Raw genomic sequence first — 25,037 nt, forward strand, 5'->3', positions numbered from 1 at the left:
TGAGTGGCCATTGTTTGAAGAAGAGAAACACAGTGTGCACGGGGAATGAAATTAAAGCATTTAATGCAATTATTGAGGGAGAGAGAAAGAAGAGGGATCAATGCAGGGGGAAAACATGAGATGCTTTTGGTAGATATGAGTATTTTTAAGTTAATTTCTAAATGTATGTGAGTATTGCTAGGAAATTTTGAAGGAGGTGGATGTCACAGCCCCTTCTGTGTCACTTAAACCTGTCCAACAGCCGTGGCTGTGGCAGTTCACGACCAAGTCCAGCCTTCCCATTGAGTTCAGTGTGGCACAGGGGATGGCACAGGCTGGGCTGAGCCCCTCCAGCAGCACTGATGGTTTGCCATGTTTCTCTCCCCTCCCAGATCACCCGTGTGGATGGAAAGCAGCTGCTTGTGTACAGGGAGCAGTTTGGGAAGATACTGCAGCGCACCCTCCACTTAACCTGTAAGCAGGGTTACATTCTGTCTTGTAACCTACTGCACCACCTTCTTCGTTCTGCTACACTTATCTACCCCACAGAGTACTGCAGTGTGCCAGGTGGCTTTGACAAGCCTCTTTCTGAATACTTTCCTATCAAGGCAAGGATTTTCATTTATTTAGGATTAGAGGATTTGACTTTTTTTTTTTTTTATACAATCATACACTGTGTGGCTTGGTTTTATTTGGAGGTTTCTGAACAGAGGCAGCAGCAGTGGAAAGTGTAATTGCAAGATGCTTTGAAAGCAAAGTGACATTAAGTTAATTAAAATTACATTGGTAGCAAAAAATGAGTACTGACTGTTTGAGTATAGTTTTATAGTGGGTTGTGATGTGTGTTTTACCAGGATTGCATGACTACAATAATACACAGCAAGGAGATGGGGCATTTTGCAGGTCAGCAGAATAACCAATAAACAGTGATTCTGCTGAGCTTGAGATAAATGAAAGCAGAAGTGGCAATATTAAAAGTGACTGGAACTGTCAGAAGTCATGTGCTTGGTTGTCTGTTAAGATCTGAGGTCGATCTATCAGTGTTCCACACGAACAGTGCAGCAGTTTCCAGCTGGCCTGTTTGAAAATACAACTGCATTTTTGCTGAAAAATGTTCTTTTGCATAACTTCCCAACTGCAGATAATCCAGTGCTTGTTGCTGAAAGCCAGTACAGTTTTATAACTGCTGGGAACATCCAGTTGGGCCAGTTAATCGTTTCAAAACAAACAAATATCCTGGGTGCCCCAACACAAAATGAAACAAACAAACAAAAAACCCCACATTTTTTTAAATTCCTCATCTGAAATTGGAAAAAATTCACAGTTACTTTGATGTTCTCTACATGACTCTCGAAAGTCTGAGTTGTACTTAAGAATGTGTCTGAATTTGTATCCAGTCAAAAGAATAATCAAGTTATATTTCAGTTAGACCTGTGCAGTCCTTTTCCTTTTAGTGCTTTCAGATATGTGGTTGTTTGGGGTTTTTTTTCCAGGTATGTGTAGACATTATAGAGGTTTGAGGTTTCTGTGTGGTTTTACAGTATTGTTTTTCCTAGAATTGTCAGGATAACTGTGTTACAGCATTAGCTAGTTCACATTTGTTTGGTTTTTTTTAATTAATATTAAATGCTGATTTTTTAAAAAACATAATTTGTTTCGTAGATGGAATAACAATAAATATCTGTATTTACTACAGGACTGGGGTAAGCCAGGTGACCTGTGGAACTTGGACATCCAGTGGCATGTTCCCTCATCTGAGGAGATAAACTTTGCTTTTTATTTGCTGGATACTTTCCTGCAGCCTGAGCTCACCAGGCTGGAGCTCTATGCACTTGGAGAACTGGAGATGTCCAGGTGAGATGGAGAAGGTGCATTTAGCCACCCACTGGGATTATTATTGCCAATCATACTGGCACTACAAAAATTAAGGAGTCAAATACTGTAATGCTACACTGTCTTTAATGTTGTTCTAAGATCTCCAAGATTTTTAACTTAAGAATACATGAAGCTTGGCAATGTGTTTCATGAAATGGATAACGTGATTTTAAACATAAATAAATATATAGGCCCTTTACCTAGGTATTTAAAACAAATTCTGGAACAGAATTGGGATGGATCCTGATTCCATTGAACTGCAGGCAGCAGTAAGGAAGTCCTTCCTCTGGACTCTTCCCTGGTTGTTTTGGCACAGCCATTTATTTGTGTCCCTAAGCCATGCAGTGGAACACATGGCTGATGTGACTTGGGAATGTGCCTTTTCCACTCCCTCCCTGAGAACAGATGGATCCAGTGCCTGGTGTGTCCCTGCAGGGCTGGAGCTGAGTCAGGGAGGTCACGAGCAGGAACCCAGGCAGGAACATTGTTGCCCAATCTTGTTACTGGACCAGATGTTGCCCTCCCCTCTGGGTAGCTTTGAGGCTTGGCTTCAGGAGGGAGAACATCTGCAGGCAGAAGATTTGCCTGATTTGCAGGACCCATTGGAAGCAATGTCTCTCTCCAGAGAAAAAAATTGTAATACTTAAGAGTTTGATGGGTTGTTTTGATTCTCACTTGGACACCCTTCAGTCATTTAAGAACGAAGATGAGAATAATATGCCATTGGTCTTGCCTGAAAGATGAGAGGAAATGAAAAGAAGATTCAGCAATATTCATTTCACAAACTGCAGCACTTTTCTTGAATGTCACTATGGGCTGTGCTCAGCTATTGCCAGTGAGGTGATGTTAAAGCTGAATATCTGGAACATAAAATATGGATCAAAAGAGTCTGTAGAATCACTGCTGAAAAATTGGAATAATTTCATTGAAGGAAAGAATCTTGAAGCACAACTAGAAACTGCTACTCAGATCTGTGAAGATTTGAAAAACAAAACCATGTGTGGTCCTGATTTAGGCAGAGACCCTCAGGAAGTTAGCAAACCTTTTAAGACAGTGGAGTAAAAGATTTCCACGTGCAAAGACTGTATTTCCAATGTAAATACCACCTTACAGAAAGTCCTGGAGTAATTATACAGAAAACAATCACTTTGTTAAAGACGTGGCTGGAAGAAAACAGAAATGAAAGAGATCCTGAAACTCTCAGTGCAGAGCTGTGGCTTCCTGCAGTGTGAGACAATCACAAATTTAATGTGTGCTGGGGCATTTACAGGTGTCCAAGAGCCCAGGCTGTTTACAGGCCTGACATCCCAAGCATTGTTTATTCCCCTGCCTTGGGGTGAGGAGTTATTTCGTAGGTTTATGTCTGAGGTTTAGATAAAATTTGTCAAAGAAGTTTTTTTTTTTTTTTGGAGCAAAGCTGCCTGTTTTCACATTAGCTGATCTCATTACCTGTGCACTCGCAGACTGTGAAATCCCCCAAGTTTTTCAGGAAATGAAGTTAAATCTTGTGGTTCTGTGATAGAATTAAGTTGGATCAAACGAGCACAGCTTGATTTCTGCAGTGCTCCCTCCTGTGTTTAGAACTGATGTAACTAAAAGAGAAAAGCTTTCAGAAAACTTCACAGAAAAGATATGGTACACCATTTGTGTGTTTTCAAGGATTTAACAGAGAAGTAACCAGGTTTTCCTCTTTGTTTAAGAGATGATGTGCAGCAGAGTCTTGCCATTGTGCATAACTGCCTCATTGGTTCTGGGAACATTCTGCCTCCTCTGAAAGGAGAAAGGGTGACTCATCTGTAAGTAAAACTTATTTTTATATCCCTTATGTCATTATTTTTATATTATTTTTATTTTTATATATATATTATTTTTATATCCTATATATGCCCCTGTGGTGTCCCTGCCTCTGACAGTCTGACCCACGTGGGGATGGTTAATTTATAAATGTGAGAACTGAGACCTATTATTAGTAAATCCAAATACCTTTGGGCTGCTAACTTTTAAATTTGACTTGTTAAAATGAATTAAGTGGCAGTGAAATGCACCTCCTCAATGATTTCTAACCCTTGGTTTGTTCTCACGCAGGGTCCCAAGCCTGGTGTCTTTGGAAGAGACAAAACTGTACACTGGTGTTGACTATGGTGAGCAGATCCCAGTTCTGGTCAGACAGGTTCTAGGTGTTGTTTTCTTCTTTCTTCCTTTTGGAAGAAATGGTCTTTTGGAGACCATAATTTTGATTCTTCTCTTTGCATTACGTGGGCATTGTTAAAACTAATGGGAGCAGCGTCCTCAGAAATATTATTTTTACAATGGTCCATACTGCCAGTTCTGCACAGTCTGCTCTGGCTTTCCCTTGGTTTACTTGTCTATAAACTGCTTTTTATGCTATCATATAATAAAGGCAAAATGTTTAATTTTCTTCCAGATTTCTCAAGGGAGAATTACCGAGAAACAATTGCAAGGGTTACAAGGAAATTGCTGCGTAAGTCCAGCCTCTCCTTGAGTTAAAAACTGCTGTGTTTATGATTTTACAGATGAGAAATTTTGTTTACTTTACCTTTAATTCCTAAATTGAAGCTTTGTAGAAACGTTGTTAATTTTGAAAAGCTCTTTGCCTGTCTGCTAATAAGCTGCTTTTCTCCCAATTGCAGGCTACATTCTTGATCATTCAGAAGATGACACCAAGTCTCTGTTTCTAATAATAAAGGTATACTTTTAATTTTTAATGCTTAAGGCAAGGTGGCTTGTTTTGCAGAATAGTCACTCCTGCCCTCTCTTTCTCTCCACAGATTATCAGTGATGTTTTACAGTTCCAGGGGTCTCACAAGCACGAGTTTGATTCACGATGGAAAAGCTTTAATCTGGTGAAAAAATCCATGGAGAACAGGGTCAGTGATTCTGCTGTGTAAAGCTTTGGGGAGGGATGGAAATAGTTCCTAAGTTGCTGATATGATCCTGAAATCTAAACCAAATTATGGTGTATTTTTTTATTTTTTTTTTTACAGCTTCAAGGAAAGAAACAACATATCAGAGCTCTGCTGATTGACAGGGTTATGTTGCAGCATGAGGTAATTCTTCCCCCTCAATCCTTGCTAATTGCTTTCCTCGAAAAAACTGATTTGCACAGTTTTGCTAAATGTCATCATAACAATAATCCTGCTCTGGTGTTTCTTTGGGATGTGTGAAATGTAAAAAACAATCTGTCCTTTATTTGTGTTCTCCATGGATTCAGCTGAGAACACTAACGATGGAAGGCTGTGAATATAGAACTTCCCACCAGGAGATGATCAGGGATCTTCTGTGTTTGTCCACGAGTTCCTATGGTCAGGTGAGGAACAGCCCCTTTAGACTGAAATATGAACAGTGTTTTGTTGATCTCTTCAGTGGCTATATATTCCAAACCTGTTATTCCATCTGTTTGCTTTTCAAATGACCTGAAAAACACGTTGTTTCTGGCAGCATAAAGAAAATTTTTTAACTTTAGCTGTTCTCAAATAAACGCCAAAAACAAGAGGTAGGTTTTTATGAACAGCTCTGAGAAGGGTGAGGTGTTCACAACCTCCTGCCAGTAATTTTCTTTCTGTGCACAAATACTCATCTTTGAGAAGGGTGAGGTGTTTATAACGTCCTCCAAGTAATTTTGTCTTTGAAATGGATGAGGGTGTTTTGTTTTGTTTTTTTTTTCAAGTCCTTGTGTTTTGTTTTAGGTGATTTCCTAGTGATGTCTCTGTCCCCACACAGGTCAGGAGTAAAGCTCAGCAGGCATTCTTCACAGCTCTGGGGACCTACAACTTCTGCTGCAGGGACATCATTCCCTTGGTTCTGGAGTTCCTGCGTCCCGACCGGCAGGATGTCACCCAAAAGCAATTCAAAGTACTGGCTCCTTCCCTTTGTGTTGTGTCTCTTCAAAGTGCCTTTATGGGGGAATTTGTAATGGTGAAAGGGCTTGTTTATATCAGCATCACTAATATTTTCATGGCTTACGCATGACAAGTGTAGGGAATTACTTGTGTTGGATCTGTTTTCAGCAGGAATTTTGTGTTCATATTGGGTCCTGATTCCATTGTTTGCTCAGGTATCACCAAAACGGGTGTTAATGCCTATTTTTAACTTCTGGAATGGGAATTGAGGAGCTGCAGTCAAGGTGGCAGCGCTCATGAGGCAGTTGTGAATCATCTCCTCTAATGCAATTCAGAAATCAGCCATTCTGGGGATAAATTAATTGGCAGGGCTTCCAATCTCATTAAATGAAGAAGAATCTGTGAGAAATCTTCAGTGTTTCGACAGGGAGGCCACGGAGCTGAGTGTTTATGGGACATTTAGATGAGTTGGGGACTGCAGATGAATTTTTATTCCATGCTATCACACAGGAGCAAGGCTTTAACCTTCCAAACTCCCTCTTTTGTTTCCCAGGGTGCCTTATACTGTCTCCTTGGAAATCACAGCGGGGTGTGCCTGGCAAACCTCCACGACTGGGATTGTATTGCACAGACGTGGCCAGCCATTGTCTCCTCTGGGCTTAGCAAAGCCATGTCCTTGGAAAAACCATCCATAGTCAGACTCTTTGATGACCTGGCAGAAAAAATCCATCGGCAGTACGAGACCATTGGGCTGGATTTTGCAGTAAGTTGCTTGGGGTTAATTAATAGAAGCAATCCTTAAACGACTTTTTTTCTTAATGAAATACTAAAGCTTATTCTTACCTTTATTTTTACAATAGAATTAAACACGTACTGGGAGAAATAATTCTGCTGTGTGGGCACAAAAGGTTGTGTTCCCTGCTTCAGGCTTGGCTATGTGGACAAAGGAAATTCTGCTCTCTGCTTATTTCAAAACAGACATTAAAAACTTTTTAAGTGAAGTCCTAAATCTTTTTGTTCCCCGTCCACAGGTCCCAGAGAAGTGCATGGAGGCAGCTGTTCTGCTGCAGAAGTCAGTTCATCCAGAATCAGACTTCACAGGTCTTGGTTCAGAGGAAATCCAGCTGGGAATTCAGCGACAGAAGGAGAAGAGTGCTGAGGCTCTACGGTGAGTTCAGCTTCCCTTCACACCAGCTTGTGCTCCTTGGATTTACTGCACATTAAATGGAGTCATCCAAACGGGCTAAAATGAGAAATCCACAGTGCCCAGGGACTGGTGGGCTGTCTTCTCTCTTGACTTGACAGCCTCTGTCTTCTGGGCTCATCCATCCATCCTTCCTTCCTTCCTTGGCAGCCTCTGTCTTCTGCCCTCCTGCTTCTTTTTGACCTCCTCCTTTTTGCCTTCGCTCACCTTTTGTTGAGGGGCTTTTATCCTGTTTTAACTGGTTCTCTCAGTACCATCTGGCTGATGATTCCCTCTCTTTCTCTCAGAAACTACGAGAACTTGGTCAACATGCTGCTGGACTGTGTGGAACAGAGAAACCTGTAAGTCTCCCTTTCTGTGCATGACAGTTGTTTTGGGGTGGGCTGGGGAGTGGCTACATGATTAAATATCCATGGCATCCAGGAGGGCAGTTAGCATGGTCTTGGATTCATTTCCACTGGGAGCTTGATGTGTTAATATAAGGCATCACCACATCTTGGAGTTAAGCTTTTTTCTTTAATTAGTCTGGCCCGTTACTGGGGCTTTTAACTTTTTTTTTTTTTTTGTCCTGGGAACAAAGCTCTGACTCTGTCTGTGCAATACTAACACTGACATCCAAATATATTCTAATTCTTACCATAATATTTGTGTTTAAAAGCTTGTGAAGGGATATCCCTGTAGGTCTGTGTTTTATTGAAATGCCAAGATGAACAAACCACCGTGAACTCGAACGTTTGTTGGCACTTGTGTGTGGAAATGTTAGTCCAAGTGTATTTACATCATCTTAAGACATAAAATAATTTCTGAGCAAGCCCTGTACGTGCAGCTGTGGTCCTTAACACTGTGTTTTTGAATATTTGGGGGGGTTTTTAGGCCCTGGAAGTTCGAGCACATCAGCATTGGCTTCCTGTCGCTGCTGCTGAGGGATGACAGGCCCCTGCCCGTGCGGGCCATCAGGTTCTTCGTGCAGTGTCTCAACCACGATGCCATCGTGGTCAGGAAGGTAAAAACCCCCAAAGAACTTCCTTCCTTTGCCTTGCAGCTCCTTGGGGTTTGCTGGGATAAAGCCCAAAAAGAGGGAGGTTGGATCTCCCTCCTCCTCCCCCTTCCAGCCGCGCACGTGCCCGACGCTCCTCGTGCAGGGAGATGAGCCTTGGCAGCGCTGTGGTGTGACATATGTAAAGTCTGTAAACTGTGAAAGTGTGGGATGGAGCCAGTCCTCCTTATTTATTGCAGAATTTCTTTTGCAGATGGCTGCTTTTTCCCCACCTGCACTTTATTATTTGAAGGGAGCCATCTCTCTGTGTTTTGTTCGTTCCGTTGTCGCCTCGGCGAGGCTCAAAACTTAAACCTTTCTTCCCCCCCCTCAAATTATTAAAACAACATCAAATTGAAGTTATTAAACCCAAAATTATTATTGGGGAGATTTTTCTGGGCTATAGGGTTGTGTATCCCCTGAAGTAACCAGGACTGGTTCCTTTTGGTTGTGACCAAGCTCACTCCAACATTCACTGGGTTTTTGGGGATGATGAGCCACATCCTTGTGGGGGGAAATGTATGGAATGGGTACATTAATGGCCATTGCTTCCTTTCAGGTGGCCATCTCAGCTGTGGCTGGGATTCTCAAGCAGCTCAAGAGAACACACAAGAAAGTGCCCATCTGCCCTTACGAAATAAGTAGGTTTTATTTAATATAAGCAATGTCTTATATTTATACTGAGACATTTCAAAAAGCTTTTCTGGTTAAATTAAACATAGAATCTCAAGCTTTTAATTTTTCTCTTGTGGTTAATGTCCTAAACAAATAGGCATATATATTATGTAGGTAATATAATTGGTCATTTTTCAGTTTTGGGTTTTTTTTTTTTAAACAGTCCTGCATTTGCAAGGGTGTATATTCAGCTATTCACCTCTTAAAAGTGAGTTAAAACTTCAGAGATTCTCCTTTCAGAAAGCCTTGTCACTTGTGAGAATTTGTATATCTCCTTTTTGATTTTTTTTTTTTTTTAAATAATTTCAAATCCCATAAATTAATAGAGGGATCTCTTCCATTGGTGTTCCTTTGTCTGCTGAAGCAAATCACTGCCCAGATTTGGGGCAGTGGGACACAAAAGCTCTTCAGAATCTTTTAGTAAATCACACTAACATTTGCTGGGACTGTTAATGAGCGAGTCTGATGCTGAATAAATTCCTGTGGGAGCAGGTGGGAGCCCAAAGCCTTCCAGGATCCAGGCTGGTGACAGACCCGACAACCAGTGGCTGCACTACAACAGCCAGAGCTTGCCAAAGACCAAGGAAGCTTGGGAATCCTGTTGTTTTGTGGAGAAAACACACTGGGGGTATTACACCTGGCCACAGTGAGTACCATCAGAGCTGGGAGAGTCAGCAGGAAAAACCCTCTGGGAAATTAAAGGATGGTTTACTATGATATTTAGTTTTTTTAATTGAACCATCAAAAATATGTATATTTTGTCCTATTTGCTGCTTGCTTGTTTGTAATAATTCTGTTGTGTGGCAGAACTTTTGATAACAAACTTCATTCTTTTGTCGTAAATTGTCTTGTAAATGTTGATCTTTTGGGGCCAAGTTGTCCCCCAACTCTAAAATATTTATCACCCTGTTAATCGAGAATGTAGGAATATTGAGAATGTAGGAAATAACCATAAGCTTTATTTTACTTTGGGAAATGTGCTGCTCTATTTTTGTTTTTTTTCATTTTTCATCTTCAGAACCATGACAGTTTATGCCCCAGCTGAGCATCAGCCAAAGCTTGGGCGAAGGAGGGATGAGCTGACAGAGGTAAGAGCTGCAGGTTTGTGGGGGTTTCTTTAATACTGTTTCTCCTCCTTTCTTCTTTTAATATTGCCCACAGGTCACTGTGGAGATCTCTCTAAACCTACATCCCCACAAGACACTTTGAGTTGTATTTTTCTACTTCATGCTGTGTCAGCATGCGAAAGAAATTATTTTGATGTATTGCAGCTTTTCTGTCAGGGGTCATGGAATAACTGCATTAATGAGCACTTTCTTGTTCCCTTTCACATCATTATTGGGGTTTAGGACAAGGTAATTAATGACAGTGGGAAGGACTAATTTGCAGGGGTTGTGAGTGAAAGGAAAGACAATCCAAAGTCATTAATAAAGATAATCAGGAGTCTTGGAAAACATCACCTAATATTCCCTATAAAATGAGGGAGGGAAATGGATGACCAAGACGTGATTTTTGCCAAAAACAGACTGAAAATGAAACATGGGACTTGGAAAGATTGGGATGTCACTGTGACAAACACCTCAAAGCTAATCTTTTTTTTTTTTGTTTGTTTGTTTTTTATTTCTTCCCGTTACAGGCAGAACAAATTATATATGATCACTTTTCTGATCCCAAGTTTGTCGAGCAGTTAATAAAATTTTTGTCTTTAGAAGACAGGAAAGGAAAGGACAAATTTAATCCTCGCAGATTTTGCCTCTTCAAGGTAAACCAGAGTTCAACAACCAAATTGCTTCCATTTAGCAGAGCGTGGAAAAGCCCCAGACTGCCCGGCTTAATACCCCACTGTTGCAAAATGTTGATTTTTAAAGCTGCTCTGAGTAATCCTATTAATCCTCTCTTCTGATTAACTGCTTAAGGGAAACATATTTGGAGTGATATAATAGCCTGCAGGACACTGGGGTGTAATTCTGTTAAAGCAGCAAAGTCATTTCACTTTCTGCATGTCCAAACCTCAGTAATTAATTCACCAGCTCGTGTTGTTGGTGGGAAGGCAGTGGTTTAGATGATTCCTGAGGACACTTTTTCCCCCTCTTGTTTTCCAGGGCCTTTTCAGGAACTTTGATGATGCCTTTTTGCCAGTTCTGCAGCCCCACCTGGAGCAGCTGGTCTCAGACTCCCACGAGAGCCCCCAGAGATGTGTGGCTGAGATCATAGCTGGGCTCATAAGGGGTTCTAAGCACTGGACCTTTGACAAGGTGCTGAACTGGTGGTTTTTGAGTGATTCTTGGAAGTGAATTATTAATTTGAATTATTAATTATTGAATTATTAATTATTAATTTGAATTATTAAACCAGTGTGAAGCTGGGGGCTTTTGATGTGTCACCTTGGTTTGAGAAAGGACTAGAAAATGCTGCAGCATTTGGTGCTTCCTTGCCAAACTTGGGAGCACAACTCATAGCTTGGCTTAGTGCCTGCTATTATTTGGTGTCAGTAAAATGTTTCAGTGTTAAAACTGAGAGCAGTTTGCAGGTGAGGAGATGGCAGAGCTGCCATGGTTTGTAATTTCCAATGGGAGTAAGAGCTTGTGATGAATAGCTATGATTCGTGAAGCAAATGGGTGGCTACATCAAAATAAAACAAACGGGTTGTAAAACTTAATTACACCCCCATAAAGAAATAAAACAGACCCTTGCAAGGTCAGCAAGTTCTAAACCTCCCTGCTATCCTAAGGATAAAATAGGGTAGAACTTTAAATCTTTTTAGGCACCTGTTCATCCAAGAATGCATGAATTAGGACTGGTTGTAGAGATAACCATTTAGCTTTAGCTGTAAGAAAACCCGTATATTAAATACTGAGCTGTAAAATGTGTATGTGTATGATATAATTAATATGCATGAAGTAGCTAAAATAAATGCCAAATGTACACTGTAGTAGGTGTGCAGATTTGGGGAATCAGTCCTCATTTCTGTCACCCAGCTGGCTGTTTGCTTTTTCCATATAATAAACTCCAATTATAATTTGAGACTTTGTTTCTCACAAGCTTATGTCCCCTTAGACTTTACTTAGTCTTAGACCTTGCTGAATTTCTGTGCCAAAAATAATACTGAGGGAATCGGTTCCTTGATCAAACAATAAAAAAGGCATTTTAATATCTGAGCTGGGTTTCTTAAATAGAAAAAATCTTGGCTTTTGCCTTTGTGCAGGTGGAAAAACTTTGGAAGCTCCTGTGTCCCTTGCTCCGAACAGCTTTATCCAACATCACAGTGGAGACCTACAATGACTGGGGCACCTGCATTGCAACCTCCTGTGTAAGTGCCCCATTTGCTGTCCAGTAAATCTGGATCTGCTGTGGAATTAGATTCCTGGGAAGCAGGGTCAGGGATAGGCCCCAAATATCTTGGGTCAATAATTCTGTCAAATCGCTCAGCAGAGCTCAGTGCAGTTTGTCAACCAGAGCCCTCATCAGCAAAATTCAGATGTACTTATTCATATCTGTCAAAAACAAAGCTAAAATTCTGTCTGTTCCATTTACCAATTAATTAAAGCCAGGTATGGTTTTATTGGGTTTTCCTCTTACTGAGGTTCATTGTGGGAAAAAATATTTGTTGTTGCACTTGCTTCATAGAGTAAACCCAAGGAATGTAAAGAAAATCTCTATCAAAACTTTTCTTGTTTATAGATCTTTTTATCCATTATCCACATTTTAAAAATCTCCCATTTCCTTATATCTCTGTTCCCTGTTCCTTTCCAGGAGAGCAGAGATCCCAGGAAACTGCACTGGTTGTTTGAATTGCTGCTGGAATCTCCACTGAGTGGGGAAGGAGGATCATTTGTAGATGCCTGGTAAAATTACTTTTACCTGTTTTATTGTGGCTGAGTGAAGAAGGAGATGAGGCAGGGGTGTGTTGAGAGGATGCTGTGCCAACTGCCTTGGAGTGGGGAACAGAGGGGCTGCTTCCCAGTTAGCTTCCCCATAAAATGGCAGGTTCTTTGTGATTATTTTTTTTAATCTCATTCAGACTAGTTAATTAACAGGCTGTGAAGGTTTGGAGCTCGTGTAGCCCCAATACTGTTGTTCCCTTGGGTGGTTTTTACCCCTCTTTGCACTGAGCTCCTTCCCAGGCACTTGGATGTGTTGGCACAGGGGGTGCACGTTCCCCAGGCAGAGTTTGGGGGGGCTGGGGGAGCAGGAACCCTTCTGTGTGACCACAGCTGAGCTCTTCTCCTTCCCAGCCGACTGTATGTGCTGCAGGGGGGCCTGGCCCAGCAGGAGTGGAGGGTGCCAGAGCTGCTGCACAGGCTGCTCAAGTACCTGGAGCCCAAACTCACCCAGGTTTACAAGAATGTCCGAGAGAGAATAGGAAGGTCAGTGTTCTCTTTTCTGCACTTCTTGCTGGTTGGGTTTTGTTTGAGTTTTTTTAACTCTTTGTTTTATTGGGGTGGTTAAGTATGTAAGTAATTACAGTGGAAAGCATTTATACTGGTAACAGAAATTAGATAAACTATTAATAGACTTGCTTCAGAAACTTCAGATGATTTCTCTGTTTTTCTCTTCTATTCATCGAATCACAGAATGATTTGGGTTGGGAGGGGCCTTAAAGATCATCCAGTGCCACCCCCTGCCATTGGCAGGGACACCTTCCACCATCCCAGATTTCTCCAATCCCCATCCAGCCTGACCTTGGACACTTCCAGGGATCCAGGGGCAACCACAGCTTCTTTGGGCAGCCTGTGTCAGGGCCTCACCAATTTATTGCATGTGGCCTATTATGTTTATGTCTAATGACTCTGAAGCTCTTAAAAAAAAACCCCCAACAAACAGCCCACTCCCATAAAACCTCCATAGAAAACCCACCACACCCCCACCCCCCAAAAAATCTCCAAAACCCAAAATTTCTGTGTCTAAGCCCTAATAAGCCAAAAATAACAGGGACTCCTTTAAAGAATTGAAGTCCTTTTAGTGACTCAAAAACTTAGTTGCAGATCACTTTGGAAGGGAGGAGGGTTGTAGCTTAGTGATGGTCTAACCCTGATTATTTCAAATATCTACAAAAGAGGGTGTCTGAGGGACATTTGGGTTTAAATAACTTTGAAGCAGAGATGAAATTTTCTGCGAGTATTAAAGGTCACTGAATTGATCTGGATTCACTTGTGGCTCACAGATCACCCTGTTCTCCAGGCAGGAGTGGTGCTGACTGTGTGCTCTTCCCTTGCTCTGTTTGCTTTCCCAGTGTGTTGACCTACATATTCATGATTGATGTTTCCTTGCCAAACACTGCTGCAACTAAATCTCCTCGTGTCCATGAATTCACCGCCCGGATACTTGAAAACCTCAAACCCCTCATGGAGGCGGATGAAGAAATTCAGAACCACGTTATGGAAGAGAACGGGGTTGGGGAGCAGGATGAGCGAACTCAGGGCATTAAACTCTTGAAAACAAGTGAGTGCCTGAGGTTAAGGGATGGGGTATTTTACCACACTGGGTGGTTGCACCACAGGATTTCTCCTCTTGTGTCTGCTGTGACACTGGAGCTGTTGGGATTTATAAGGTCGCCTCAGGGGTCAAACTGAACCACTCTAATGTGTGAAAAAACTCACGGGGGAGTCTTGCAGTAAATAAATATGGTCTGTAACTTGTTTGGGGGTTATTACTGTTCTTGATCAGTGATCATTTTATGACATTTGTTAACTCTTTATTAACAGTTCTGAAGTGGTTGATGGCGAGCGCAGGACGGTCTTTCTCTACAGCTGTCACAGAGCAACTCCAGCTCTTACCTTTGTTCTTCAAGGTACACCTTTTAACTTCTCCTTTATTAGTGGGGGCTTGCAACTGGATCATCTTCAAGGTTCCTTCCAACCCAAACCGTTCTCGAGGGACCTTGAGTTGTTTGCTTTTGTTCCCTGGTTACACAATTCTTTATAAATGTGATATTTCTCCTGATTCTCATGTTCTTTGGTGAAGCTGGGTCATCCAGTGCCACATATCTGAAATAATCCAGACTTGCTTACATGTCCTTGTGTAAACATCAATCCATTATCCAACAGTAATGTGTGTGACCCCAAAGGGAAGGTTTATTTAAGTGAAAGTGAGCTTGATAAAGCTTTCTCTCAGTTTTGGACTTGGATTTAACATATGAAACCAACTGGATTTGATACCAAGAGGATTGCAGTGGGGACCAAAGTCTTAATGGCACCCATTTAATCCCCCTAAAGGGCTTCAGACCAGCCATACTCTTCAGATGAATAAGAAATGGGGCAAGGAACAAGGATCTCTCAATTATTTAATCTTTTTCAACAGCTGAGAATATTTTAATGTTACGTTGATTTGTTTTTCCCAGTTAACTTCCAGCAATATATTAAATGTATTTTGCCTAGGCAACTGTCCTTTCATGGGATTACCCTTCCTTTCAGGATTTTGCTCCTGCCAGTGGTTCCTCACTAACCCTGCCCTTGGATTTTGTTCCCTCCCTGCAGATTGCACCCGTAGAAAACGACAATAGTTACGATGAGCTCAAGAGAGATGCAAAGATGTGTCTGTCCTTGATGTCTCAGGGTCTGCTCTATCCTCAGCAAGTGCCTTTGGTACTTCAGGTGCTAAAACAAGTGAGTGTGGTCTGAACAGCCTAAAGCTTCTTGTTCTCTGCCTTTTCTTTAAGATTATTCGGTAGCTGTGATTCTAAGAGAATCAAACACTGATTTACATGTGAAAGGAAAGGGTTTATTTCAAGTGTTTTAGAACATTCCCATAAACAGCAAATGTGTTTCGTTTTGTTTCCTGCTTGCAAACATTTAAACCACTTCGTTTTTGTAAGAAATTGAACTGCATGTTAGTAAATTCACATTTGGCTCAGTAGTGGATCAGTTGAAGTCCAACATGTCTCCTCATGAGCATAACAATTCAAAATCCAGTTTCAGGATGAATCTTCATATAAAGGAGTGTCCTTTTTTTTGTAATTTTACAGTATATTTATATTAAATAAATATTAAATATAATTATATTTAATTGTAATTTAATACAATGTAATTGAATTATATTATAAATATAATATAATTATATTAAACAAGTCTGCTTTGGAAGTGGAGACTATAAAAATTATGACTTAAGTAACAATTGCATGCCCACAGTACATGAGTTTATATAAACATCAATCAATTATCCAACAGTAACACACATGACCCCAGAATAAAGATCTATTTAAGTGTAAGTGAACTCCAAAACATTTTCTCTCAGTTTTGGACTTAGTTCTAAAGTATGAAATTAGTTGTATTTGATCTCTTTGGATCCCAAGGGTGTATGAAACAAAACCACCTGAATAAGGGAAGTTCTTTGCTAGTGCTCCAGAAGGTTTTTTTAATCAAATATTGCTGGTTTTACACCGGGCAGCTGCTTTTGGTCTCACCCTGATTTTATCCCTCCTCGCAGACAGCAAGAAGCAATTCTTGGCACGCCCGTTACACCATCCTAACCTACCTCCAGACCATGGTGTTCTACAACCTCTTCATCTTCCTCAACAACCCTGAGGCCGTCGATGACATCAGGTGGTTGGTCATCCAGCTCCTGGAGGACGAGCAGCTCGAGGCAAGTGCCCCCTTCCCTGGAATGCTTTCTCCCTGGAATGCTTTCTCCCTGGAATGCTTTCTCCCTGGAATGCTTTCTCCCTGGAATGCTTTCTCCCGGTGCTTTGTGGAGTTTTTTTTGTGGAAGAACTGCCAGGTGGGAGTCAGCACAGCAGGTTATTTCCAGCTCAGCTGGAAAATCAGCTTTATGGGGTTTGTTTCTGTCGGGCTCCAGTCCAGGAAAACAGCTGTTCATAAAATGCTCCATTAGTGGTTTTTTTAGAAGTGCTGTTATTTTTACTTTTTCACAGAGTTGGTGAACCAACCACATTGCTTGGTTTCAGTGGAGCTGAAATAGAGATAATTTCACTGTAAATATTAACATGTGTGTCTTGGGAGAAATTCAACTTCCAACAGGGTAAAATACCTTCCTGTGTGGACAGTGTGTAAACCCACTATTTATTACTCCATAGGCCTGCTTCCCATTTAATCATGTCAACTTAGCAATGGCAAAAATACTTTTCCCATATACATCAAGCTCACCACAGCTGAGGGTTTGCATTAAATGCTGTGAATTTAAGCCATGCTCAAGCACAGTGAAGAATCTTTAGTGTTAACCTCCAGTCTGGTCCATCTCCCCTTCACCATCGTTCCCACTGGTGTTAGTGCAGTTGGCAAATACTAATGAAATGCTGCTTTTGGGTGCTTTTCCCTCTCCAGAAGAAAGAGGAGGTTCTGCAGCACCTTGCAGTGCTCCCTAGGTTGTTTGTCAGAACACTTACCTCATAATCTCCCATCATTTTGAAAAAATACCTTTTATTCACTCGAATGCAATTTATCTTGTTATTCTAAACGTACCAAATGATTCCTCTGCACTACAGAGACGTAGAGCTCTGGGTTCAGAACCACTTCCAGTCGTGTTGTTGCCATGGAAGCTTTCACTTTTCTTTGAAAAGTAATCTTGTTCTTCCTCGATAATAACTGACAGGATGCAGTATCCTGCAGAGTAATTCCTGTGCAGCTCTTGGGTGCTGGATTTTTAGGATGAGCATCCTCATCTCTAGCTAGGATTTGGTGTGTTTACCCTGCAGAACTGAGGGTTTGGTTCTTGAGTTTTAAGACTTTTTTTTTTTTTTTGCTTGTTTTGATACAAAGGTCCAGTCCTGATGATCCAACCCATCCTTTTGATTTAATACACAGACTGCACTCATGTCCTGATGAACATTTCTTATATTACACCACAGTTTTACAGGAATGGGAGTATTTTCTCTCTGCTTTAGCACCCCTTGCAACTTCTTCAGTTGGGTTTGGCCTGTGCTGCTCAGTGGTTTTGTTCTGATATTGTTGCAGTTTTACAGACCCATAGTCAGTTCTGACTGAAAAACCCAAATCCCATAGTTGATTGGAAGATTCCTGTGCTATTCCTGTGTAGCTTTTGTATTCTATAAGTCACCCTGTGAGTGTGATGATTTATAAATATGTATATAAATATATAGTGTTAGATGTGATGAGTGATCAGCTGCGATGAGGTGAGTGATCAGCTGCTTCATGTATGGTTTTTAAAGGCTTTGCTTCTAGGTGCTCCTTGCAGCAAAGTGTTCCTTCTTAGGTAGGTGATTAATTTAGGAACCAAAGTGGTTTTAATGCAGGCAGTAGTGATGTAAATAAGCCCAGCTCACTCGGGGCCTCGCTCACTTCCCAGCCGAGCTGCTTTGTGTGTGCCGGCTCTGCCATTAGCACCGTTGTGTTTCATTTAATGGCTCAGCTCCTCGGGGGCTCACAAATTGCCGATAAACAACACTGGCAGGCTCTCACCTCGTCCTTCCCCAGCCATTAGCAAAGTGGATCAGGTTTGAATAATACCTGGTAGAAATTGAAATGGAGCAGAGCGAGGTCCCAAGAGCTTATTCGAGCTTGCCTACTTTAATTATGGCAGCACTTGCAGCTGTACTTATTGTTTTGGAGGAGGCTCAGAACATTGTGTTCGAGGATATCATTTATTATAATCTGCCACCCTGGATCCAGGGCCCTGGGATGGGGTTGTGCTCCACAGAGACAAACGTTCTGTTTGCAGTTACTTCCCAAAAACCTGGTGGCCGCTGTCAGCCTTTGGTTTGCAGGTTTGGAAACATGGGGGAGGTTTTTGGCAGCTTTGGATTACTGGAAGTGGGAGTGAGAGTTGGAGGGATTCCCAGTTTCAATGTGGCCTTACAGTCCTGTGACTTGGTGGCTTTGGGAGCTTTGAGGAGATGAGAGAAATTAGTGATCCTGAGAAATTAGTCTGTTTTTTTTAAAAGCAGCTCTGAGTTGGCTTTCCTTGGAATCCACTGACAAGGTGCTGTAGCTGTTTTAAAAAGGAATGGGAAAAGAGATCTGTATTTTGAGTAGTTTGGAAATTAGGTGAAAACTTAGTTGAGTCTTGTTCTCTGGGGTTTCTGTGTTACCCGAGAGAACATTATTTTTCCGACCTGGAATTGTGTTTTTATTCAGGTAGTGCAAAGGTCTGGTACTTGGGGCAAGGAAGTTTATCATTCTGGGGTGTTATAGAACTGAATTGTTGACCATAAACCACTGAAGTTATTTATTGTGGCTTATTAAACCAGCATCTCTTGTGTCTTTCAAAGAATTCTCGTACTACTGGTAGAACAAAATCAGCTGAGCCTTCTGAACATCCCTTCTGCCTTCTCTTGGAAAACCTCTTCTCTTTTTGTCAATTCTACATTTGAAGGGGGAAACTAAATGCTTTTGAATAAAGGACTCTTTGAAACTGATATTAATACAGAATGTGTCAGGGATGTTGTAAAGCAGGTCGATTCTTTGTGGTGGTGCATCTTGGTCTCTGTCCAAGGTTGTTTTTAAACTTTCTGAAGCTCCTGTAATCTGTGTATCTATGCTATCATACCTATGTATATCTGTGGTATCATAGGCTATGATATCAGCTGGTTCTGTGATAACTATTTACATCTATGGTATGTTTATTAACAGTGGAGTTAAATTACATCGTTTCCTTGAGTAGCAGGTCACTTTATGACAAATTACTTGAAAGCACTTCTGTATTACAGCAGAGCTGTTAATTAATTTGTAAAGAGCCCTCTAAAGAGCAACTAATAACAGCATAATATTGTGAGGGCTTTTCTTGCGTGGAGTTTGGCCACTTGGCCCAGCTGGATGTCCCAAATCCCAGTTTGCTGCCATGCTCGTGGAGTTGTTAATTGTTAACTGTGTGTGCTGGTGTGCCTGATGCCAAAACAGCATAAAATGACTGCTCAGAGACAGTTTTGAGTCTTTAAGCAGCAAAGGTATTTATTTCAAGCAACACTGGGGTGCCAGCCAGCTCACGCTGGACAAACTGGCTCCTAAGTTCTCAGTGAAAAGCCAGGTAATTGATACAATTTTGGTGAGGGATTACAATATTTTACATGAATATTTATTACAATTACATCGTCTAGTTATAATATTCATATCAGGCGGGGTTCAGGTGGAACTTGGGGCAGAGTCATCCCTTTGGGTAAATTCTTGGGGGTCGTTCCGTTTTCTTCGGCCTCATGGGGGGGTCGTTTTCTTGCTCCTCATCTTCATGAACTTTTCAACTCTTCCTGAGTTGAAAATCTTACTAAAAACCTCTTTACTCAGCTCTCCAACCCCCCCCCCAAATGTCCATCTTGTCTAATCCATGACTACTAGGCTAACCTTTTTGTTATATTTCATTAGGATAGAGCACACCAGGGACAAACAGGCCTCTCAGAGCCTGATACCTTCTCTCCCTTAATTAATCTCATAACACATGTTTTCTGTCTCTGTCGTTCCAACCTAAATGCAGCACATTCCTCAAAGTGGTATCCGTGAGCCTCTTCTCGGAGAGGGATTTTAGCCTCTAAAAACCCTTGCTCTGTGTCATGCCCAGGTGAGGGAGATGGCAGCCACCACGCTCAGCGGGCTCCTGCAGTGCAACTTCCTCTCCATGGACCAGCCCATGCAGACACACTTCGAGCAGCTCTGCAAGATGAGGCTGCCCAAGAAGCGGAAGAGGGACCTGGGCTCCGTGGGGGACACCATTCCTTCAGGGGGTAAGGGAATCAGGGGAGCAGGGTGGGGGCAAACCAGTGGTTTGTGCTGCACAAAGTCTGCCAGCACTGCAGGGGTGGGGGCTAAGCAGTGTTTGGAAAATTAATATGTACCTGGTAAAAGATAACACCAGGGGGATGTTTTTCCTTCCTAGGCATTTCATAAACCATGATGGCAAATCACTTGTCCTTCTGCACCTTATAGAATCATAGAATCAGCTGGGTTGGAAGGGACTTCAGAGATCATGAAGTCCAACCCTTGATCCTCTACTGCTGTGGTTGCCAGCCCATGGCACTGATGCCACATCCAGTCTCATCTTAAAAACCTTCAGGGATGGAGAATCCACCCCCTCCCTGGGCAGCCCATTCCAATGCCTGATTACCCTCTCTGGAAAGAATTTCTTCCTATGCTCTGTTTCTGTCCGTGTAGTGCAGATCCCAACCCCTGCTGCACATCCTTGTCCTTGTCAAGTGCTTCAAGAATTTGATGTGCAAGCATAAGTGATGAACAAGAATACACAGCAAAAGCAAATATTTTACTATGTATTCTTATGTTAAACTAATTTCTTAGCTCTTTTAGAATTAACACTCAAGATATTTTCCCACTTCCCAGCTCGCAGAGTTAAGGATGCAGATGATTAAGGATAGCAAGTTCCTCAGTAAATAAACTTCCTTAGCTGTCATAAGACATGTTTTTACCTTCTGTTTTTCGTAGTGTGGCTTTTATTCTTAAGAAAAAAAACCCACAAAAACCCCCAACCAAACACACACAAAGAAAACCCCACTGAACAACCAACCAAAAAAAAAAATAGAACAAAAAACCCCCTTAGCCTTCGTTTGCAACTCTGGCTTCTGACTGGACATTTAATGCACGGGAGTCACAACCATTTGACTCAGAAGTCTGGGTTTCCATATTTTCTGTGGTGTATTCCTGAGCTATTTATGAGTTTCCTTGAGAGAGGGAAGCTCGCTGGAAATGCTGCTGGAGCGTAGAGCTGTTGCAGATGAATCCCTGAGACGTCCTTCCGTTAGAAACCAAAGACAGAGGACGAATCTGGGATTCTGTGTGAGAAGGCAGGAGCAATGTGGAGATCCGTAGGTCTGTGCCTGTAGAGCTCTCTGGGTTTCTGCAGAAGGTGGAGGTCTCTGTCCTGGGGGGGGGTTTTGCTGCTGTTTTGTTTTCCCTCAGTGTGATTTCCTGTGCCTGCAGAGCTGGTGAAGCGCCACGCCGGGGTCCTGGGGCTCAGCGCCTGCATCCTCTCCAGCCCCTACGACGTGCCCACCTGGATGCCCCAGCTCCTCATGGATCTCAGTGCCCACCTGAACGATCCTCAGCCCATCGAGGTAAAAACACAGCGTTTCTGTGTTCAGGAGGACACAGCTAAAACACACTTGGCTTGCTCTTTGTTCCCCTTTCTCAGAAAAAAAATTAGGAACCTATTAAGAAACTCAGTGTCTGCTGCCTTTACTAAATGATTCCAAATAATGTTAAATCATGGACTGCTTTTAAGTCTTTTTTTGTGGTAGATTTGTCCTTGTTCTCAAATTTAAAACATCAGCTGAAAGCTGCAGGAACTGTATTTAAAATGTGTGTGTGTATATATTATTTTGAATTAAAAATGCCCCTTTTGTGGATGCCAGAAAACAACCTGAACCAAAACATCGGTCTGAAATTCTTAAAACAAAGATTTATAAGCAGCCCTAGAAATAAGTTTTTAATGAAACAGTTGCCCTTAACTCTATTTTTTGTCCTGTATTGGGTTTTGTTAACCTTTGCTGTTTTAGAGGATTGAGCTGCAGAATTCCTTAGATTTAGCAAACTTTGCTGTGGTGTGACCTCCTGAAGCAGGGAACTGAACTGATGGGACTTTTCTTTTGTTTAATTTAATAATAATCTTAATTTTAATAACAGAAGACAGTTTTCCTTTGATGTGTTTCTATGAGCTTACCATCCACTTTCCCATGTTTTGAGACCCAAACCATTGGTTTCAACACCCCAGGGAAAGGCAGCAGGGAAGAACATTTTGCTTTTACCTCATAAGAATCTCTGAATGTTTTCCAACTCAGAACTGTAGGTGCAAGAATCCTTTTTATGAGGGTGTTGGAGTCACACCACTGGTCAAAAGAGCCGTGAAAATTAAAATACTGGGCTGAATTCCTCTGAGCCCTCCCGACCTTCAGTTCTGCTCCAGCACTTGGTGATGCTGAGCAGTTCTGTTTGTAGTATTCCACGTGTTTTGGCGTGGAGCTGGGATCCATGGGGGCCAGGGATCCCTCCTGACTGTGTGTCCTGCAGATGACTGTGAAGAAGACGCTGTCCAACTTCCGCAGGACCCACCACGACAACTGGCAGGAGCACAAGCAGCAGTTCACAGACGACCAGCTCCTGGTGCTCACCGACCTCCTGGTCTCACCCTGCTATTATGCATAGGTGGGTGAGCTGATGTGTTGGGACATCAGCTGACAGACGTGTCAGCCTGAGGAATCCTGGGGAGAGTAGGGGGAATCCCTCACCGTGGGGCAGCCAAATCTGCCCTCCTTACCCCTTCCAGTGGCCTCGGTCAAGGCCAGATTTGTCTTGATTAAATATTGCCCTGTGTGTCCCTGTGTTACCCCAGTGCTTTGCTAAGACATTTACACTTGTTTTCTTGACTATTGATGTGCCTTTTCTCCGTTTTCTGCCAGTTGGCTGCCTTTTAAATGCCTGGCAGTGTCCCCAAAGGGGAGGTACATGCTGCTTTGTGCTCCTGGGGCCTGTGAGGACTTTAGCTGCCACCCAGCCCAGTATGTCACCTACACCTCCGATGGGGAATGGCTGCTGCCACACGGTTTCCTCTTCCACCCTGCCAGGTCTCCTCACCACAGGCACGTCCCCAAAGAGGGAATCCATTCCTGGAGTTTCTCTTTGTTGCACTACAAGACTCCCACCTCTCTTGTGTTGTGGTGTTTTGTGACAGTATTCCAAGAGAAGTTTTAACGTATATTTTCATACATATAATAGCTTGAGGTAATATCTGTGTTTTGAATTCCTTCTCTTCCAGGTTTCTCCCGGGACAATGAGGATGCAGGAACTTGTCTGCGAAATAAAGGAGACTCAAAAGCAACTGATCATGTAGAGAACTTTGTGTTGGAAATCCCGATGCCTAATCAAACCCACTTTTAAAATACAGACATAAGGACCTGGTTCTACCCAAAAGGAATTTCACCTCCCCAGGGAGCAGCTGTGGGAGCCCCCACAGTCCCCTCGTGGCTGCGCTCGCGGGGCCCGATCGTGAGTTCATGGCAAGACCCTCCTCCTGGGCCCGCACCACCCATCACTCTTGTTTCTGCTTCCTTGCACACGGTGACCTCCACTGCACACTTCCCACCCTCCTTTCCTGACCCCTGTTCCCAGCTGATTCCAGCATCACGGATATGCAGAACCGGAGAGTGCCGCGCCCCGGAGTTCTCGCAGCGGAGCTCTGCACCCCTCCCCTGCTCAGCACACGATCCCGGGAGCCTGCCTTCCTCAGAGTTTTATTTTTCACTCCTGGGATTTGGGTATCATCCAGCCAGCTCAGGGCAGGATTGCCTTTTTGTACCTTTCCTTGTGCAAATGTAAATAGCTGATCCCTGTGTGGTGTGGGTGGTGGCGGGGCAGAGCGCGGGGAGGGACGGCTCTTCCTGCCTGGCCAGGCCTTTGGAGGGAACTTGGCCACAGGTGGAATAAAAAAAATCTATGATTATCTGCGTATTTGTGAGGGGAAAAGACTGGTGTCTCCATGTAATTAGAGCCCAAGACAGGAAATGATGGACTGTAAGTAGTGGTTGAACTCACGGAATGATATTGTATGCACAGTGTGGAAAGGCAGTTTTTAACAGTGTATTCCTATAAAGATTGTCACTGTTTGAGCAAACATATCTCGTTTGAAGATTGTGGAAGCTCTGTGTTTTTTTTGCCTGAAGCTTTGTTCAGAGACTGGTATGAATCGGCTGTGTAATAACCTGTTTAATATGTGTTACATAGTTGTAAAAGACTGTATAAATTGTAGAGGCATTGCATTGACAAAACATTGTACAGTTTGCAACCTTTTACATAACACCATTGTGAGATTAATTTGTAAAGATTCATACTTAGATGTTAATACAGTAGTGGTTCTGGCTTTTGTATCGAATCAAAATGCCATCCTTAGTTTTTTTAAATTATTTTCTTTAATGGAATCTCTTCCGTGTCCGAGAGGCAAGAGAGGGTTTGTTTTGGTTTTTGCCCTTATCTCATTCTGGCCGTGTCTCACTCAGATCTCACTGCACCACATGTGTGCTGACATCACACACCCTGGTGTGATGCCCTCATGGAACGGGAGGTACATGGGAACAGCCCATCAGCTGGTGTGTGTTCCCTGTTCCCTGCCTGGGAGGGAGCACCGAGACCTTTCTCCGAGCGTGTGACCGATCCCAGAGCTGGGAGCTCCCGGGGCAGCGTGGGAGCGGTGTGGGCACACAGATGTACCCCTGTATAGTGTAGTGCCAAACTCTGAGCTCAGCTGTGTACGTAGTGAAAGACCCAATAAATGGACTGTTTGTAACACCTGCAGCTCGCTGTGTTTCTCAAGTGGAAATCGGTTGTTTCGAGACTTCAGGTCGTTGCCGTGCTTTTGAGCTTTTTGGGTGAGGCCCGTGTTTGTCCTGGGATCTGGCAGTGAGTCAAGGCAATGCTGAGGGTTAATTGAAGACCTTGTTCTGATGGCTGGGAAATGAGCTGCTGCATTTATGGAAAAACACCTTGTACCAGGAAAACACTTAGTT

General features: G+C 42.6%; 1 protein-coding gene across 1 annotated transcript in view; it reads left to right on the plus strand.

Moving 5' to 3' along the window:
- Positions 1-24,825, plus strand: part of PSME4 (proteasome activator subunit 4) — a 48,007-nt gene extending 23,182 nt beyond the window's left edge. Inside the window, exons 18-47 of the mRNA XM_029961660.1 lie at positions 372-587; positions 1,676-1,833; positions 3,555-3,650; positions 3,940-3,995; positions 4,280-4,336; positions 4,506-4,561; positions 4,644-4,742; positions 4,860-4,922; positions 5,087-5,182; positions 5,596-5,727; positions 6,268-6,477; positions 6,746-6,882; positions 7,206-7,259; positions 7,792-7,921; positions 8,514-8,595; positions 9,122-9,275; positions 9,648-9,717; positions 10,266-10,391; positions 10,732-10,884; positions 11,835-11,939; positions 12,383-12,474; positions 12,865-12,996; positions 13,863-14,071; positions 14,335-14,420; positions 15,106-15,234; positions 16,055-16,210; positions 20,093-20,255; positions 21,463-21,596; positions 22,549-22,683; positions 23,294-24,825. Coding sequence (XP_029817520.1) covers positions 372-587; positions 1,676-1,833; positions 3,555-3,650; positions 3,940-3,995; positions 4,280-4,336; positions 4,506-4,561; positions 4,644-4,742; positions 4,860-4,922; positions 5,087-5,182; positions 5,596-5,727; positions 6,268-6,477; positions 6,746-6,882; positions 7,206-7,259; positions 7,792-7,921; positions 8,514-8,595; positions 9,122-9,275; positions 9,648-9,717; positions 10,266-10,391; positions 10,732-10,884; positions 11,835-11,939; positions 12,383-12,474; positions 12,865-12,996; positions 13,863-14,071; positions 14,335-14,420; positions 15,106-15,234; positions 16,055-16,210; positions 20,093-20,255; positions 21,463-21,596; positions 22,549-22,683 — 3,486 coding nt within the window. The 3' untranslated portion in view covers positions 23,294-24,825. The remainder of the gene's footprint in view (positions 1-371; positions 588-1,675; positions 1,834-3,554; positions 3,651-3,939; positions 3,996-4,279; positions 4,337-4,505; positions 4,562-4,643; positions 4,743-4,859; positions 4,923-5,086; positions 5,183-5,595; positions 5,728-6,267; positions 6,478-6,745; positions 6,883-7,205; positions 7,260-7,791; positions 7,922-8,513; positions 8,596-9,121; positions 9,276-9,647; positions 9,718-10,265; positions 10,392-10,731; positions 10,885-11,834; positions 11,940-12,382; positions 12,475-12,864; positions 12,997-13,862; positions 14,072-14,334; positions 14,421-15,105; positions 15,235-16,054; positions 16,211-20,092; positions 20,256-21,462; positions 21,597-22,548; positions 22,684-23,293) is intronic.
- Positions 24,826-25,037: the final 212 nt, after the last annotated feature.

This window comes from Manacus vitellinus, unplaced genomic scaffold (genome assembly GCF_001715985.3).
Source record: "Manacus vitellinus isolate BGI_N305 unplaced genomic scaffold, ASM171598v3 scaffold_38_pilon, whole genome shotgun sequence".
In the NCBI taxonomy this organism is placed as follows: Eukaryota; Metazoa; Chordata; class Aves; order Passeriformes; family Pipridae; genus Manacus; species Manacus vitellinus.